The 12,275-nt window shown below is 51.8% G+C and overlaps 7 protein-coding genes across 7 annotated transcripts; 5 read left to right on the plus strand and 2 right to left on the minus strand.

The window, feature by feature from the left end:
* Positions 1–339: 339 nt before the first annotated feature.
* Positions 340–1,501, minus strand: CC1G_09303 (40S ribosomal protein S2). The gene is made up of 4 exons (XM_001830091.2): positions 1,454–1,501; positions 1,195–1,316; positions 590–1,136; positions 340–536 (listed from the first exon to the last, which is right to left on the minus strand). Exons 2-4 carry the CDS (start codon positions 1,302–1,304, stop codon positions 420–422), a joined length of 774 nt encoding a protein of 257 aa, XP_001830143.1. The 5' UTR covers positions 1,305–1,316; positions 1,454–1,501; the 3' UTR covers positions 340–419.
* Positions 1,502–1,965: 464 nt separating this feature from the next.
* CC1G_09304 (hypothetical protein) lies at positions 1,966–2,990 on the plus strand (the record flags this gene model as incomplete). Its single annotated transcript, XM_001830092.2, has 4 exons — positions 1,966–2,006; positions 2,071–2,200; positions 2,393–2,748; positions 2,804–2,990. 4 exons carry the CDS (start codon positions 1,966–1,968, stop codon positions 2,988–2,990), a joined length of 714 nt encoding a protein of 237 aa, XP_001830144.2.
* Positions 2,991–3,158: 168 nt separating this feature from the next.
* On the minus strand, positions 3,159–4,212 carry CC1G_09305 (cytoplasmic protein; the record flags this gene model as incomplete). The annotated part of the gene is made up of 6 exons (XM_001830093.1): positions 3,159–3,303; positions 3,358–3,421; positions 3,483–3,603; positions 3,660–3,670; positions 3,726–3,942; positions 3,997–4,212. 6 exons carry the CDS (start codon positions 4,210–4,212, stop codon positions 3,159–3,161), a joined length of 774 nt encoding a protein of 257 aa, XP_001830145.1.
* A 400-nt stretch (positions 4,213–4,612) lies between these two features.
* CC1G_14142 (hypothetical protein) lies at positions 4,613–5,682 on the plus strand (the record flags this gene model as incomplete). Its single annotated transcript, XM_002911563.1, has 2 exons — positions 4,613–4,631; positions 4,682–5,682. The coding sequence occupies 2 exons, from the start codon at positions 4,613–4,615 to the stop codon at positions 5,680–5,682; spliced, it is 1,020 nt and encodes a 339-aa protein (XP_002911609.1).
* Positions 5,683–5,779: 97 nt separating this feature from the next.
* On the plus strand, positions 5,780–7,131 carry CC1G_14143 (hypothetical protein; the record flags this gene model as incomplete). The annotated part of the gene is made up of 6 exons (XM_002911564.1): positions 5,780–6,136; positions 6,189–6,285; positions 6,338–6,433; positions 6,491–6,583; positions 6,637–6,746; positions 6,797–7,131. The coding sequence occupies exons 1-6, from the start codon at positions 5,803–5,805 to the stop codon at positions 7,129–7,131; spliced, it is 1,065 nt and encodes a 354-aa protein (XP_002911610.1). The 5' UTR covers positions 5,780–5,802.
* A 211-nt stretch (positions 7,132–7,342) lies between these two features.
* CC1G_09307 (hypothetical protein) lies at positions 7,343–8,412 on the plus strand (the record flags this gene model as incomplete). Its single annotated transcript, XM_001830095.2, has 3 exons — positions 7,343–7,640; positions 7,693–8,310; positions 8,386–8,412. Exons 1-3 carry the CDS (start codon positions 7,401–7,403, stop codon positions 8,410–8,412), a joined length of 885 nt encoding a protein of 294 aa, XP_001830147.1. The 5' UTR covers positions 7,343–7,400.
* Positions 8,413–9,235: 823 nt separating this feature from the next.
* Positions 9,236–12,250, plus strand: CC1G_09308 (MesA protein; the record flags this gene model as incomplete). The annotated part of the gene is made up of 10 exons (XM_001830096.1): positions 9,236–9,345; positions 9,394–9,630; positions 9,686–9,746; positions 9,796–10,542; positions 10,594–10,889; positions 10,941–11,226; positions 11,287–11,574; positions 11,632–11,790; positions 11,844–11,963; positions 12,044–12,250. The coding sequence occupies 10 exons, from the start codon at positions 9,236–9,238 to the stop codon at positions 12,248–12,250; spliced, it is 2,511 nt and encodes an 836-aa protein (XP_001830148.1).
* Between the last annotated feature and the right edge of the window lie 25 nt (positions 12,251–12,275).

Raw genomic sequence — 12,275 nt, forward strand, 5'->3', positions numbered from 1 at the left:
TGCCCCTTGGCTGCTAAGCGAGTTGGAATCGAAATTAGGCGATGTCTAGGAAACGGCGGACCTTAATGAGCCCCTGTCCAGCATCCCAGTCGACATGGTTATGAGGCCTCCAGGGCCAGGTAGGATGCGCTGGGCGCGACGTGCCGACTTTTGTGCTGCCACTGACTGGGCGGGTTCGCGTTGCAAATTATTCAGAGATTTACTGGACAACAGCGAGAATGGCCTCGTCGTTGTTGGCGCCCTGGCGCTCCAGTGGTCGCTGTTGCTCATGTTGAGAGGTGACCTGGTGGAGGGAACCAAAGAGTGTGATCATGACATGCCTCAAGTCCCGTTTCATCTGAGCCAGAGTGATCGATGAGCGAATGCGTTATGTGCGCGACAGAAATACAAAATGCGGAAAACTACAAAATACTAGAAACTTAGTACACCTTCTTGGCAGCCAGTTGAAGGTGCGCGCTGTGCTCGTCGTAGGGGAATTTGGATACGGGGATCTCGCGCCAGAGATCAGGAGTGAGGAAGGCGTAAGTTTTGGTGAGCTAAAGAAAAACGGTTAATTAAAGCCAGATAAGATAAATACAACGGGACTTACGGCTGCGAAGGTAGCCTTCAAGAAGTTACCCATGGTGGCGGTAGAACCCTTGGATTGGGTGTAAGAGTCCTCAATACCGGCCAACTGGAGCAGTCGCTTGGAAGCGGGGGCAGCGACGATACCAGTTCCACGAGGAGCAGGAATAAGTCGGCACATGACGGATCCGACCTTGCCGCTGACTTTTGAGGGGACGGTGTGGGGTTGACCGAGAGCAGCACCCCAGTAACCTCTTCGGACGGGGATGACGGAGAGCTTGGCGAGGATGATAGCGCCACGAATGGCAGTTGCAACTTCCTTTGCGCACTTGACACCGAGACCGACATGGCCGTCGAAATCACCGATAGCGACGAAAGCCTTGAAACGGGTACGTTGACCGGCACGAGTCTGCTTCTGGACGGGCATGATCTTCATAACTTCATCCTTGAGCTTGGGGAGGAAGAAATCGATAATCTGGTACTCCTTGACGGGGAGAGAGAAGAGGTAGATCTCCTCCATAGACTTGATCTTGCCATCCTTGACGAGACGACCGAGCTTGGTAACGGGGACCCTGGCAGATCGCGATAAATGAATAGACGGTTTGCCGACGATAACTGAGCGATAATCACCAGTCCTTCTCCTCGTCCCTGCGGCCACCCCTACGAGGGCCACGACGGCCACGTCCCCGCTCGCCACGGCCACGTCCAAATCCACCACGTCCTCGTGCAGAGTCAGCCATTTTTTTCGATATCTAACGAATCGACGGTCAGTGTCATCCAAACTCGGCCTGGGTCATCCAACGCATGTCTGGCGCAATCCTTGAACGGGGATGCTCAGAAGCGAAGCTGGACGATCCCTACGGCCTCGCAGCATAGATTCGGTACTCACAGGATGTCGAGTTCGCTGTCGTCGACGCTGGTTGGTGGTGGTGGTTTTTGGGGGTTGTTTTTCGACGATCAGTCCATCAAAAGCGTGGGAGAGGCTTTTGGGTTACGGGGGACGCTGCGGCATCGGCCGGAGGCAAAATGCGCGCAGATACCTCTTCCTTTCCAGTTGAACGCGTGTTGCACAGGACTGGTGGCGTGCGCAGATCTATCCTCTACACGTGCTCCTTCCTGGTCGACCTTGTTCGACGAGAATGCCAGTCACGGCACTGCAGGGGCATCCAGGCTCCGGTCAATTGACCGTGTTTCCCCTTTGGGAGAGCGGAGATTACCGTTGTGCTGAGTCAGCACGAGATGCTCCTGTACTGCCACTATGAAGCGGCGGCAAGGTCTGCTTCTCACCACACTCGAGGCACCCGTACGCATTCTTCGGATCCGCTTTTTAGGTATATCACCTTCAACGTTATTATCACAAAGAACCTGTTAGCAAGTTGGCAACATATGTCGCTGTCCACAATGTCGAATTTTCTAAATCCCACATCTAGTCTTTGCCCCACGTATGTCTCACTTTTTTGCAATCTCTCTGCAATCGACGACGAGTACTGACTGCCCGATTTTCAGCAACGGTCGTCAAGCCGTTGGGGATGGGGCTGTTTCCTTTGACAACGGGTCGGATGTGCTAGCGGTTTGCCATCTTCAGGGCATGGACGATATGTACTACTACTCTACTACGTTCTCGGGAGGGCCTGGGGTGCGTATTATCGATGGCCTCGTGCTCAGCTATTGGCTAACATTTTCTTACAGTGGCGTTTTTGACACCCCCAAAGCAAAATGCCCTCCAGACCGAGGGTCGTCGAACTGTGTGAGAGGCAGTTCGGCGCCAAATTCCCCCAACTATGCACCTTTTTCATCTTCGCCGACGTCCATTTCTTCATTTTCAAAGTCTCCCACAAACTCGCCCGTTGTCAGAAGCAGCTCGATTCCCATTCAGTCTGGACCACGACCCATCCCTCGCAGGATTGATACCCAAATCGCCACCCCTCCCCTCACCCCCGATGTAGGCAGTGACTGCAGCAGTGCCTCCAGCAACAGCTCTATCAACGAGCACGACGCTTTGGACTTTTTGATGACTTTGTTCCCTCAGCATGGCCTCAAGGCTTTGCCGTACGCTAAGCGAGTCTCAATTTCCGCCCCGAACCTTGGGGCAGAGTTTGAAGGTGTCGTCCTGGAGCTCCCAGGCCAACCCAAGACCCTATACGTTGATGGCAAGCGCGCGGCCGCTGTCAACCTCCGTGAAAGGTGCGTTTCGCTTATAATCGGCCACCTGTAATTTCAGTCTAATCTTTCCGACCAGCATCGTCGCCTTACTCGATCTGGCTGACGAAAGTCTTGCCTGCAACGCTCTTGTCATTTCCCTCGAACGCTCATCCCCCAATCTTAGCAGCCTCCTCCACTCCTTGATGTATGTCGGAGGAACCGTCGTAACCAAACCTCCCTTCAAGGTGGATCCTGCGTTCGTCCTCGTCGGTCTCGAGATTTGAAACCGGATTATAATCGAGTCATAGTCTCCTGTATGCAACAGCATTTTTTCTTTGTATCTCCATTCTTCTCGAACGTTCGATATGTCCACCCAACTTGAGAGAATCTTTCTTATATTGCTCACTTCATTTCGTACCTTGTACTGACAATCTCTTGTATGCCACGGTATATCACATAATTGTGCATCCTTCGTCTCCTCTTTCGATCCTCCGTGTGATCTCGTCAGCCCCCATGCGGGAACGTCTCCGGGTTTCATTCAACCGTACCACCAAAACTCCACCGTTGTTGGGGTCCAGCTCTGCATCCAATTGGTACCTATGCATGGCTCTGATGTCAGATTCTAGTCATCTAATGGAGCCCCAAACCCACTTTTTCATCAAGTTCTCGATGGCCGGCTTGATTTTGGCCCCATTGGAAGAATGAAGACCTTTCCCTGAGGGGGAAAGGAATGGTTACTCTTGCTTTTAATGGCCGCATATTCACAGAGAACGCACCGACGATGAGCTTTAGTTCCGTGTCACCCCTGCGCTTGGCAGCTTCTAGAGCCTCTTCTGTGCGGGAGATGGCTTCCTTGACATAGAGACCGTGTAAGTCGATCTCGCCGGGTCCGCTATCCTGTAACATGGCGCATTCATCAGGACCACTGGAGTAGTTCACTCAATAAGACCCACCCTATTGTTTGCTACAATCCCAAATCAGCATTCAATTCAGTTGTTATGAAAATATTATCCACGGACCTTCAAAGATCCAGTCGCTGGCTTGCTTATTCAACGCCTCCATGTTCTTCTGGTGTGCCTTTCCCTTGTTCGAGAACTCCTTGGCCAAAGCACCGTCTCCACGGGCATACGCTTCATGTCCCTGCTGGAAGCATTGCGCCATCTTGTCACCTTCTTCGTTTGCACGGGCTCGTAAATCTCTATAGTATTCATTGGCCTGGTTGATCTTGTTGTCGTCCTACATGCACGTATTGGTTAAATGGGATAGATTAGAAGCTGTACTAGGGCGGACCTCGTATTTGCCATATGGTTTGGATGGTTTGGTCGGTTTATGTTCGGGCCTAGGTGGTGGATACTGTTGGTGAGGAGTAGGGTAGTGCCCAGGAAGCTGAGGAACAGTCGGGGGTTTCGAAGGGGGATATTGCTGTTGAGGCGGCTTCTGCTGGGCTTGCGCAGAATCCGACCCGCAGACAAAGTTGAAAAGCGCCCGGAGGATCCTTCCAAGCATGGTTGGCGGAGCTTTCAAAGTTCAAGTGTTCGAGGCTAGAGTTCAAGGTCAAAGGCAAAAGCGCCACAGTTGGCGATGTCTTGCCTGTTGCCAATGCTTGCCTCGAGGCGCGTTCTTTTGGTGGATCACGGACAAGAGCCGCGTCCATCAGGGGCTATGCAAAAATTCTGCAACTTCAAACGCGCTTCAGACGTTGCAGGACAGAAAACGGGATGCATGGCTCTAAACGACCAATGGTCTAGTTATCCCTCCAAGGATAATTGGACTTCTTTTCGGTCAACGAATACATTCATACGTGTCGTCTGGAACGCAATCGACAGACAGCTTGTATAGACAGGATGAAGTAGAGGTATAAGAGTACGTGCTTCAAGTTTCCAGCAGAAGCAGCAGCAAACGCAGGATGTCTTCTTCGTGTCGAGGTAAGCAATCGTGTCGGTTTTGCCCAATTGGAAACTAACTGATGATGCAGGTCGAGCGTTGACCATCATCGTGTTCGGGGTGCTTGGGATCCTCGCGCCTCTCCTTATCTTCGGAAACATGAAGCAGAGTCGGCTGGCGCACCTCCTATACCCAATGTGCTTGAAGAGCGATTCACCGCCAGAAGCTACCCCATTTCGCCTTCGCTACACCGGCATCCTGCATATCGACCAACTACTCTGCACCCTCGTTTCCTTCTTCCAGCCTGCGCTCGATCCGTCGCCACTGCCCGTGCTCAAATACTTCCTTGGAACGCATGGGCCACTGGTTCTTATCCCCCTAGTCGAGAGCAAAAGGAGGGGAAGCCGCTTCCCAGTTCGCGCGGCGATGGTGATGTGGGGATTGTACCAGCTGATAACAATAGGCGTTGGCTCGCCGTGGTATTGGTTAGGATTCATTCTCCACTCCAACCACAATACGAGCAAGAGCTTCGACATGCAAGCACTCCCGCGAAGCAAAGCCAAAGCCGTTGTTGCCAGTTTCATTACAGGGAGCGTCCTCCCATTTGCGGCGATGATGTTCTCGCATGATCCATGGGCAACCGCAGCGTGGCAAGTGTTTCCATTGCTCACTTGGATCAGCGACGTCGTCTTCTCCAGGGTATTCTCAACGCCAGAAGGAGCGGTTGTCAGAAGGAGCGGCACGGGGATCATCGGACGCGTTTATGGAATCGTCTTTGTGGTCTCGGCCGTGACGCATGTCAAGTACGCGCAGTCTCTTCGGCTTTGGGAGCTGAGCAGCCAAGTTTCGCCAACGACTTCGATCCGCGACGGGGTGGATATGTTCTTGAAGTGGGATTTGCTGTTCGGCTACGGGACTTTCATGCTGGGAAGCTGCTGGTTTGCCACGACCAGGAAAGAGTTGGCGCTGGTCATCGTATGGAATATCATGGGCACCATTGTAGTCGGACCTGGGGCTGTTCTTGCAGCGACTAGTATATGGAGAGAGTGTCGTGTAGATGGATTGAATGTAGATCAGGCGAAAGAGAAATGAAAAGTTGTCTTGGTTGTTTGTGCTTGTATTGCGTGCATCGGCTTGGCATGGACACCATAGCGTAGCGGCTCAGTTACTTTGTTTCTGCCATCTTCACCTCCTTTCCTTTCCTTTTTTTCGATGCAGTATCTGACCCCCACGCTCCTTCTATTATCTCTATTTCAACGGTCTTATGCCGGTAATCTCACAAGAGGAGAGGCCTGTTCCGTCAGCGAGAACCGTCTTCAACTCGGCACCTACCAGTACTGGGACGAATGTGATGTCGTTAGCTTCTGCTCAGAGGAGGAGGGTGTCTGCGTAGCAAGACGGTGTCGCAAGGACGAATATCCATTTGGCTATACACCAGGGATGACTTTCCCCGACAAATGTCCAGAAGGTCACTTTTGCCCGGACGAAGGAAGCGATTGCCAGCCTTTGCTACCTGTTGGAAGTCCCTGCCAACTCAACCGAGACGGCAAGTCTCACTCTTCTACCTGCGACAATAAAATCTTATGTTCTCCCCTTAGACCAATGTGAACCACCACCCAATGCTGACGAACTCGCGGACAAGACTGGTCGCGGTCTGAATGTCAACGGCGCCATCTGTCTCAACAACATCTGCATGTATGTCGCACCTTCAAGATTTGTGTTGCGTATCGCTGATGTATACTTACAGGTGGGCGAACGAAACGGAGGGCAATGACTGCGTGCTTGAAAATACGCCGTACATCGCGTACGGAATCGAGGGCGAATTCATCAATATCGTCTCCCGGTACGAGGGTTTCGCCGTGGGGCCCAAGTGACGTCGCTGACCCATTCCATGTGCCAGAGGTAACTGCCGCACAGGATTCTATTGTGATGGACCCACTCGCAAATGTCTGGCCAATAAACTGGAAGGAGACAAGTGTGAAGCTGATAAAGAGTGCGTTTGCCGTGTCTTCATTGACCGCCCGGAGGCTCACCACGTTTGGCCAGGTGCGACTCTATGAATTGCTTGAGCTCCGGAGTCTGCGGTGTCCCGGCAGCAACTCCTCATAAATTCGGCATCTGGGCCTACGTCCTGGTCGCAATCGGTATCCTCGGAGGTGAGTGTCAACTTTAACCTTGTCGCCGTTCGGGAACTGAAGACTATCAGGCATGGGTGGCACCCTCACCGGCTTGTATCTCGCCCACAGGAAACAACGCGACATCGAACGCGAGAAGCGACTCCAATACTGGCGCGAGCAAAACGCATTCCACCAAAACCTTATGCAGATGCGCGAGGCAGCGCGTGCATCCATCCTCTCTCTTCCCAACGGAGGCAGCCCCCGCAGTACCCTCTATGGCCGGGAGTTGTCAGACGAATCTCATGCACCGATGATGCAGAATGCTGGACCCAAATCCTCGGGCTTGCGGCACTATGTGGGAGATGACAGCTCTGACTTTGAAGATCTCAACCAACCCGCGAAGAAAGCAGATAACCGCTTTTAAAGCTTGCATTTCGTAGATACCTTTCGGACATTGACTTCGCTTTACATATTATAGAGACATTTTTATTCGATACCTATCCGTAGTTATGTGCTTGCCTCCCATCGTACCGTACATTCGAAGCAGTGCAACGGTTATGATCGAGAAATAATGACTAATATTCGCCGGTGCGAATTTGAGTTGCTTGGACTCGTCTCCTACAAACACCTTGGCAGCCTCTTTGAGCGTCATCGTTCTCGACCGTTCCTCGACCTGACACTGAACCGCCACGAATGACCGCACCAGCGACGATAGCTGTAGCACCTTCCGAGGAGGAAGATATTGCTCGAACGCGACCGTGGGATCACGAAGAAGCAGGTATCGAGCGGAGGCGGAGCAAGGGAAAGGAGAAAGACCTTGCGGACGGCTTCACAGATACCGACCGCGACAAGTTTATCGATAGTCCTGGGTTTTCTCCATCGTCATATCCGCCCACCAACGACGAGCAAGCAGAATCGCGTCGTGTTGAAGAGGTGCGAATCCGCTCTCGTCGCGATTTGGGTTGAATGTTGACTTGCCATACAGACACTAAAACAATGGGAGGCTGCAGAGCTTCAACGGAGAAAGGCTGCACGACAGTCTGTCGCTTCGTCACCGTCATTGGTTGACAATGTTTCGAGACGGGCTTCATTACTGCTGTCTGGTCGAAATCGAAAGTCCGGGTCAATATCAAATGCCAGCCTCGGGACACATGCACCCCTGCCTACCCAAGATAGCGACTTGAACTCGGATGTCCTGCCTTTAACTTCTATCCCTGCCAGCCCAACGCCGTCCCCGTCGCGCTCAGAAGCAGATATAGAACGCTTAGATGATCCATTTAATCCACCTACAGAAGCCCGGTCCCCTTTCGCGGACCCTACGCCATCTGCATCCAGTGCTAGCCTATCGGAAGATCCTTCGTTAGCCCAGACATCAGCATTGGCACCCTTAACCCCTACATGCCCTGCATCTTTCACCTCTCGACAACCACCTCCTGCATTACCTCTGGGCCTCCCTCCGCCAAAGACTCCACCCCCAATAGCCCAATCTCCCGCAGCACCACAATCTACATCCACCGACGACGTCAATGACAAACCCACGAAATGGTGGCACGAATGGCTATGCGGGTGTGGTGAAGGCCCTGATCGTGGAGGTGACCACCAAGTGAGTGCATACATCGTTTCGATGATGTATTTTTGCCCTACCCTGGGGAGGAGACCACTGATTCTGCTATCACAGGCAGGGAAAACGAATCCGTTCGAATAATCGAGTTCTTAAATCTGAACTCAAACGCGAACGCACACGATATACCTTATTGCTTCGAATATATATCTTTTGGTTTCAATTTTTGGTGGATATGGACCTTGTTCTCTTGGACTCTCCTGCATGATATTGGTATGCTACGACTCTGTACGACGATCCAGGTGTAATCTAGTTGATGAAGAAGAGAGGAGGATGGAATCTAGAATGGGTTCTTAGGTTCCACCGATGGCATTACATTGGATTCATGTCCAGTCAAAGGGGTTGCTAGTCTTGAAGGCTCTGCTCGGTGGATGGGATGCGCAGCCAATCGATTGCGACTGGTTACCCCCGGGTGGTCGGTCTCAACTTTAGCCTGAACACCGGCCTTCACAGACCGATGGAACTTCTGTATTTGCGACTATGCAGGTTACTGGCAGGGGTATATAATACACGACCAATACCTTGGCAGCTTGTCCCGGGGGAATGTGACAGCGTCGGATAGGGGTTCCCATTTACTACTAGGGGGAAAAACCTGTGTTCAAAATCATCGCAAGACTATTTATCTATGAAACTGTCCTCTTGATAGTGCTGTTTGCCTGGTCCCAGAAATGATTAGGCGCCCGTTCAAGGTTGCTTGAGACTGAAGATGGTGCCAAACACCGGAGACCGATGGAGATAGGGTCCGTTGTGGCTCGTAGCCCCTTGAACGCGCTTCAACCACCAACATATCGACCCGCTCGCTGCGAATGACGAGGTCAAACTAAAGAACGACCACAACTGTAATACCACCTTCGACCAGGATATATCTGAATATCTTGTTTTACTCTCGGCTTCTACTCGTAATTCCATGGGCATCAATGGCAACCACTGTTCCTTCGTCTTACTTGCCGAATTCCATATCTTGGAAGGGGCACAATTGAAGTATCAGTTTCCCCAACCACTCGGTGTCGATGAAAGGTGAATACTACATCGTCTCGATGTACTCGACAACTCACTGGTTCGCAGCATTCTGGCCATGTCAATGTTGCCGGATGGCGCGGAGGCACAACTGGATGATTGGACAATATTCTTCTTGAACCAGACCCCATTCAATACGATTTCCCCGGTTCTCGCTCTTGATACACCAGAAACGCGCTCGATAGACCTTCCAGTAGAAGGCGCCGATGGAGGCCAGGGCAAGAAGCAGGACCTGCTGTGTGTGCTTAACCTAGTGCGGACGAAACACGACAAGACTTTGGATCGGTGAGCCTTGCTCTGGCGTGTTTGGGGGTGGCGAAGCTAAGTTAATCGTCCGTAGGGGAGCCAAAGTCATGGCTCTGGCCATCTGTACCCGCCACCCATTCATCCAAATCTTCAAAGTGGGTAGTCGTGTGTTCGAGGGCTGGACGCCATTAACGATCTGTGTAGCCCCTGTTGCTCATGGCCTTGGATGACTATTTTGCGGACCCATCTCAAGATTGTCTAGCTCGCCTATTCGACGCAGTGAACGCCATCGACCTCTCTGCTGCACCGGTTCTCAGTCGGAGCGAAAAGTTGGTCATGCGGTCGTCAGAGAGGAAAGACATATTTTTGGAAAAGTTCGCCCATCTCGCCCCGCAACAAAACTCGGCCTACACACCGGGAGTCAAAGCTTATACCCACAAGTCTTCCAACTCTAACGATTCATACTCAAGCTTTGAAGATGGGCTGTTGATGCGGGCTCGTGATCGTGACAAGCAAACTGCACGGAAAGAGCACCCGATGCGGCAGGAAGAGAATGGGACGGCACCAGGACCTCCGCCTTCTCAGTCCCGCGACTCGCCCTCGGACTCATCCTTCTCGCTGGGCGGAAGTGCTGTTTGGGTTGGAGATGAGACGGGGCTGGATTTGATTGGGAAGGAGTCGAATGGTGATTCTCATAGCGCTACATCGCACACAGGCAGCAGCACCTTGGTGGCTTCGTCCCAGCAACGCCGGTCCATTGACGCATCTTCATCCTCCTCTCATCTCATGAACAAAGAGCTCCCTTCTAAACCCTTTCCCCATGGTCTCCACGACCTCCACCGTTCCAACGTTGTCAAGGATACACACTTCTACCACACCACAGTCGGCTACAAGGACCATCAACTGCCGATAAAGATGCCTCTAGCCACCTTTGCGGAAGAAGTTGGAGATGTAAGAGGTGACTTCATCTATCATTCTGCTTAGGTTGCTGACGCCCTCTAGTATTCCTTGATCACGCTTATTAAAGTGTTCTCTAACCACCAGCAAGTATCTGGACCACTACACCCGCATCTACATACCAATGGGCCCCAGACTCATCCGATCATCATCCTCTTCAATGCCCTGGTGACAGGGAAGCGCATCATCTTCCTTGGCCACAAACGACCCGCAGGAGAAGTCTCCAGTTTCGTTCTTGCTGCATGTGCTCTTGCCTCTGGATGCGGTGCTGTCTTGAGAGGGTTTATCGAACGCGCATTCCCTTACGCCAACCTTCGAAACAGGGATGATTGGGAATCTGTGTAGGTGTTCGGTTCGTTGTTGCCGGTTAGCACTAACGTTGTTTTCCGCAGACCGGCTTATATCGCAGGTGTAACCAATCCCATCTTCGAGGCTTCGAAGATGTGGGATCTCCTTCTTGACATTAGCACCGGCAACGTAACGGTCGCCAAAGACATCCACGTCACTTACCCAGTGTCAAACACCATTGGTCTCTCAGCCCCCTTAATAACCCGCTCTGGCACTCTGAAACCCGAATCCTCCGTTGGAAGTGAAGAGGAAATTGCGAGGCTTGCAAAAGAAGGTGGCAAGGACTACCAGTATAAAGACAACAATGCTGATAGAATCTTCATTGAGGATGTTAGTTTATTTTCAGAAGTTGATCGGGTGGCGGCTTTACTGACATCCGTTCGCCTGCAGATCAGAGCGGCCATTGAAGATCACTTTGGGGAAAGTCTAGTGCGGACAAGGTTCACGGAATATGTCTTGAGGTTTGTGCGACTTGCTTCACGGTATGAAGAAGAGACGACGGGGTCGACCAAGTTTGGTTTCCCGAGTTCTCCGTTCACAGAAGTGCCTGGACAACCTCCGCAGCTTGGAAGTGGGCTCGCTTTCAATGACGAAGCGAGCTGTCTCAAGGAATTAGCTTCGAATGCCCACCGTATTGAAGCATGGAAGAAGACGAACAGTTATCAGTATCTTGTAGCGGTATGTGCGCGACATTCTTCCGACATCAAAGGACTTTATATAATGGTTTTCGTCCAGGACTATGCGAAATACCAGGCCGCGTGTCCTGTCAAAGGGTTCGACCTTGTTCATCAATTGGCAAGATTCCGGTATGCAAAGAATATGAGCGACACGGAAACATTGGCCATAATGAAGACACTTGCGGACAATGTCAAGACTTATGAGCAGGTGGTTGAGGTGGGTTCCCATGGATGAGTCTAGCCTTCCTTTACTCAAGGACTCTGCTTTAGCTTCTTGCTTGCCTGCCTCATGGTCATGGGCTTCTCTACATAGCCTTTGGGCTCTTCCACCCGCATGAAGCCGTTCGAGATGCAACGATTGATTTGTTTAACCAAATTCGATCCTATTCCGTGAGCGTTTCTTGCGATTCGCAGCTGCGGAGGACGCGGTGTTTTCTGACACTTTATCATTTCCCCCTTTATCGGATTAGGTTGGAGTGTTGTTCCTTCAGGCGCTGAATCATTTCCAGCGTTATGCCTATGTCCGGCAGGCTCATGCCAAGGAGCGCCGAACGGTGTCTGATTTGCAATATGATCAACGATATCCGGGTGCCAGCGACGCTAGCTACGGGGTCCCCGGACCCGTTGCTCGAGCCCACTCGAATTCCGTGGCTAGCGATAGGTCTCTCAATTTTTGAGACTAACGCACATTTCTTCGACTTT

Source organism: Coprinopsis cinerea, assembly GCF_000182895.1.
Source record: "Coprinopsis cinerea okayama7#130 chromosome 3 map unlocalized cont3.3, whole genome shotgun sequence".
Classification (NCBI taxonomy): Eukaryota; Fungi; Basidiomycota; class Agaricomycetes; order Agaricales; family Psathyrellaceae; genus Coprinopsis; species Coprinopsis cinerea.

Coding starts and splice junctions, on each gene's coding strand:
- CC1G_09303 (XM_001830091.2), bottom strand. CDS start 1,304: ATGGCTGACTCTGCACGAGGACGTGGTGGATTTGGACGTGGCCGTGGC. Junction 1,137..1,194: donor AGGGACGAGGAGAAGGACTG/GTGATTATCGCT, acceptor GCGATCTGCCAG/GGTCCCCGTTACCAAGCTCG. Junction 537..589: donor TGAAGGCTACCTTCGCAGCC/GTAAGTCCCGTT, acceptor GTTTTTCTTTAG/CTCACCAAAACTTACGCCTT.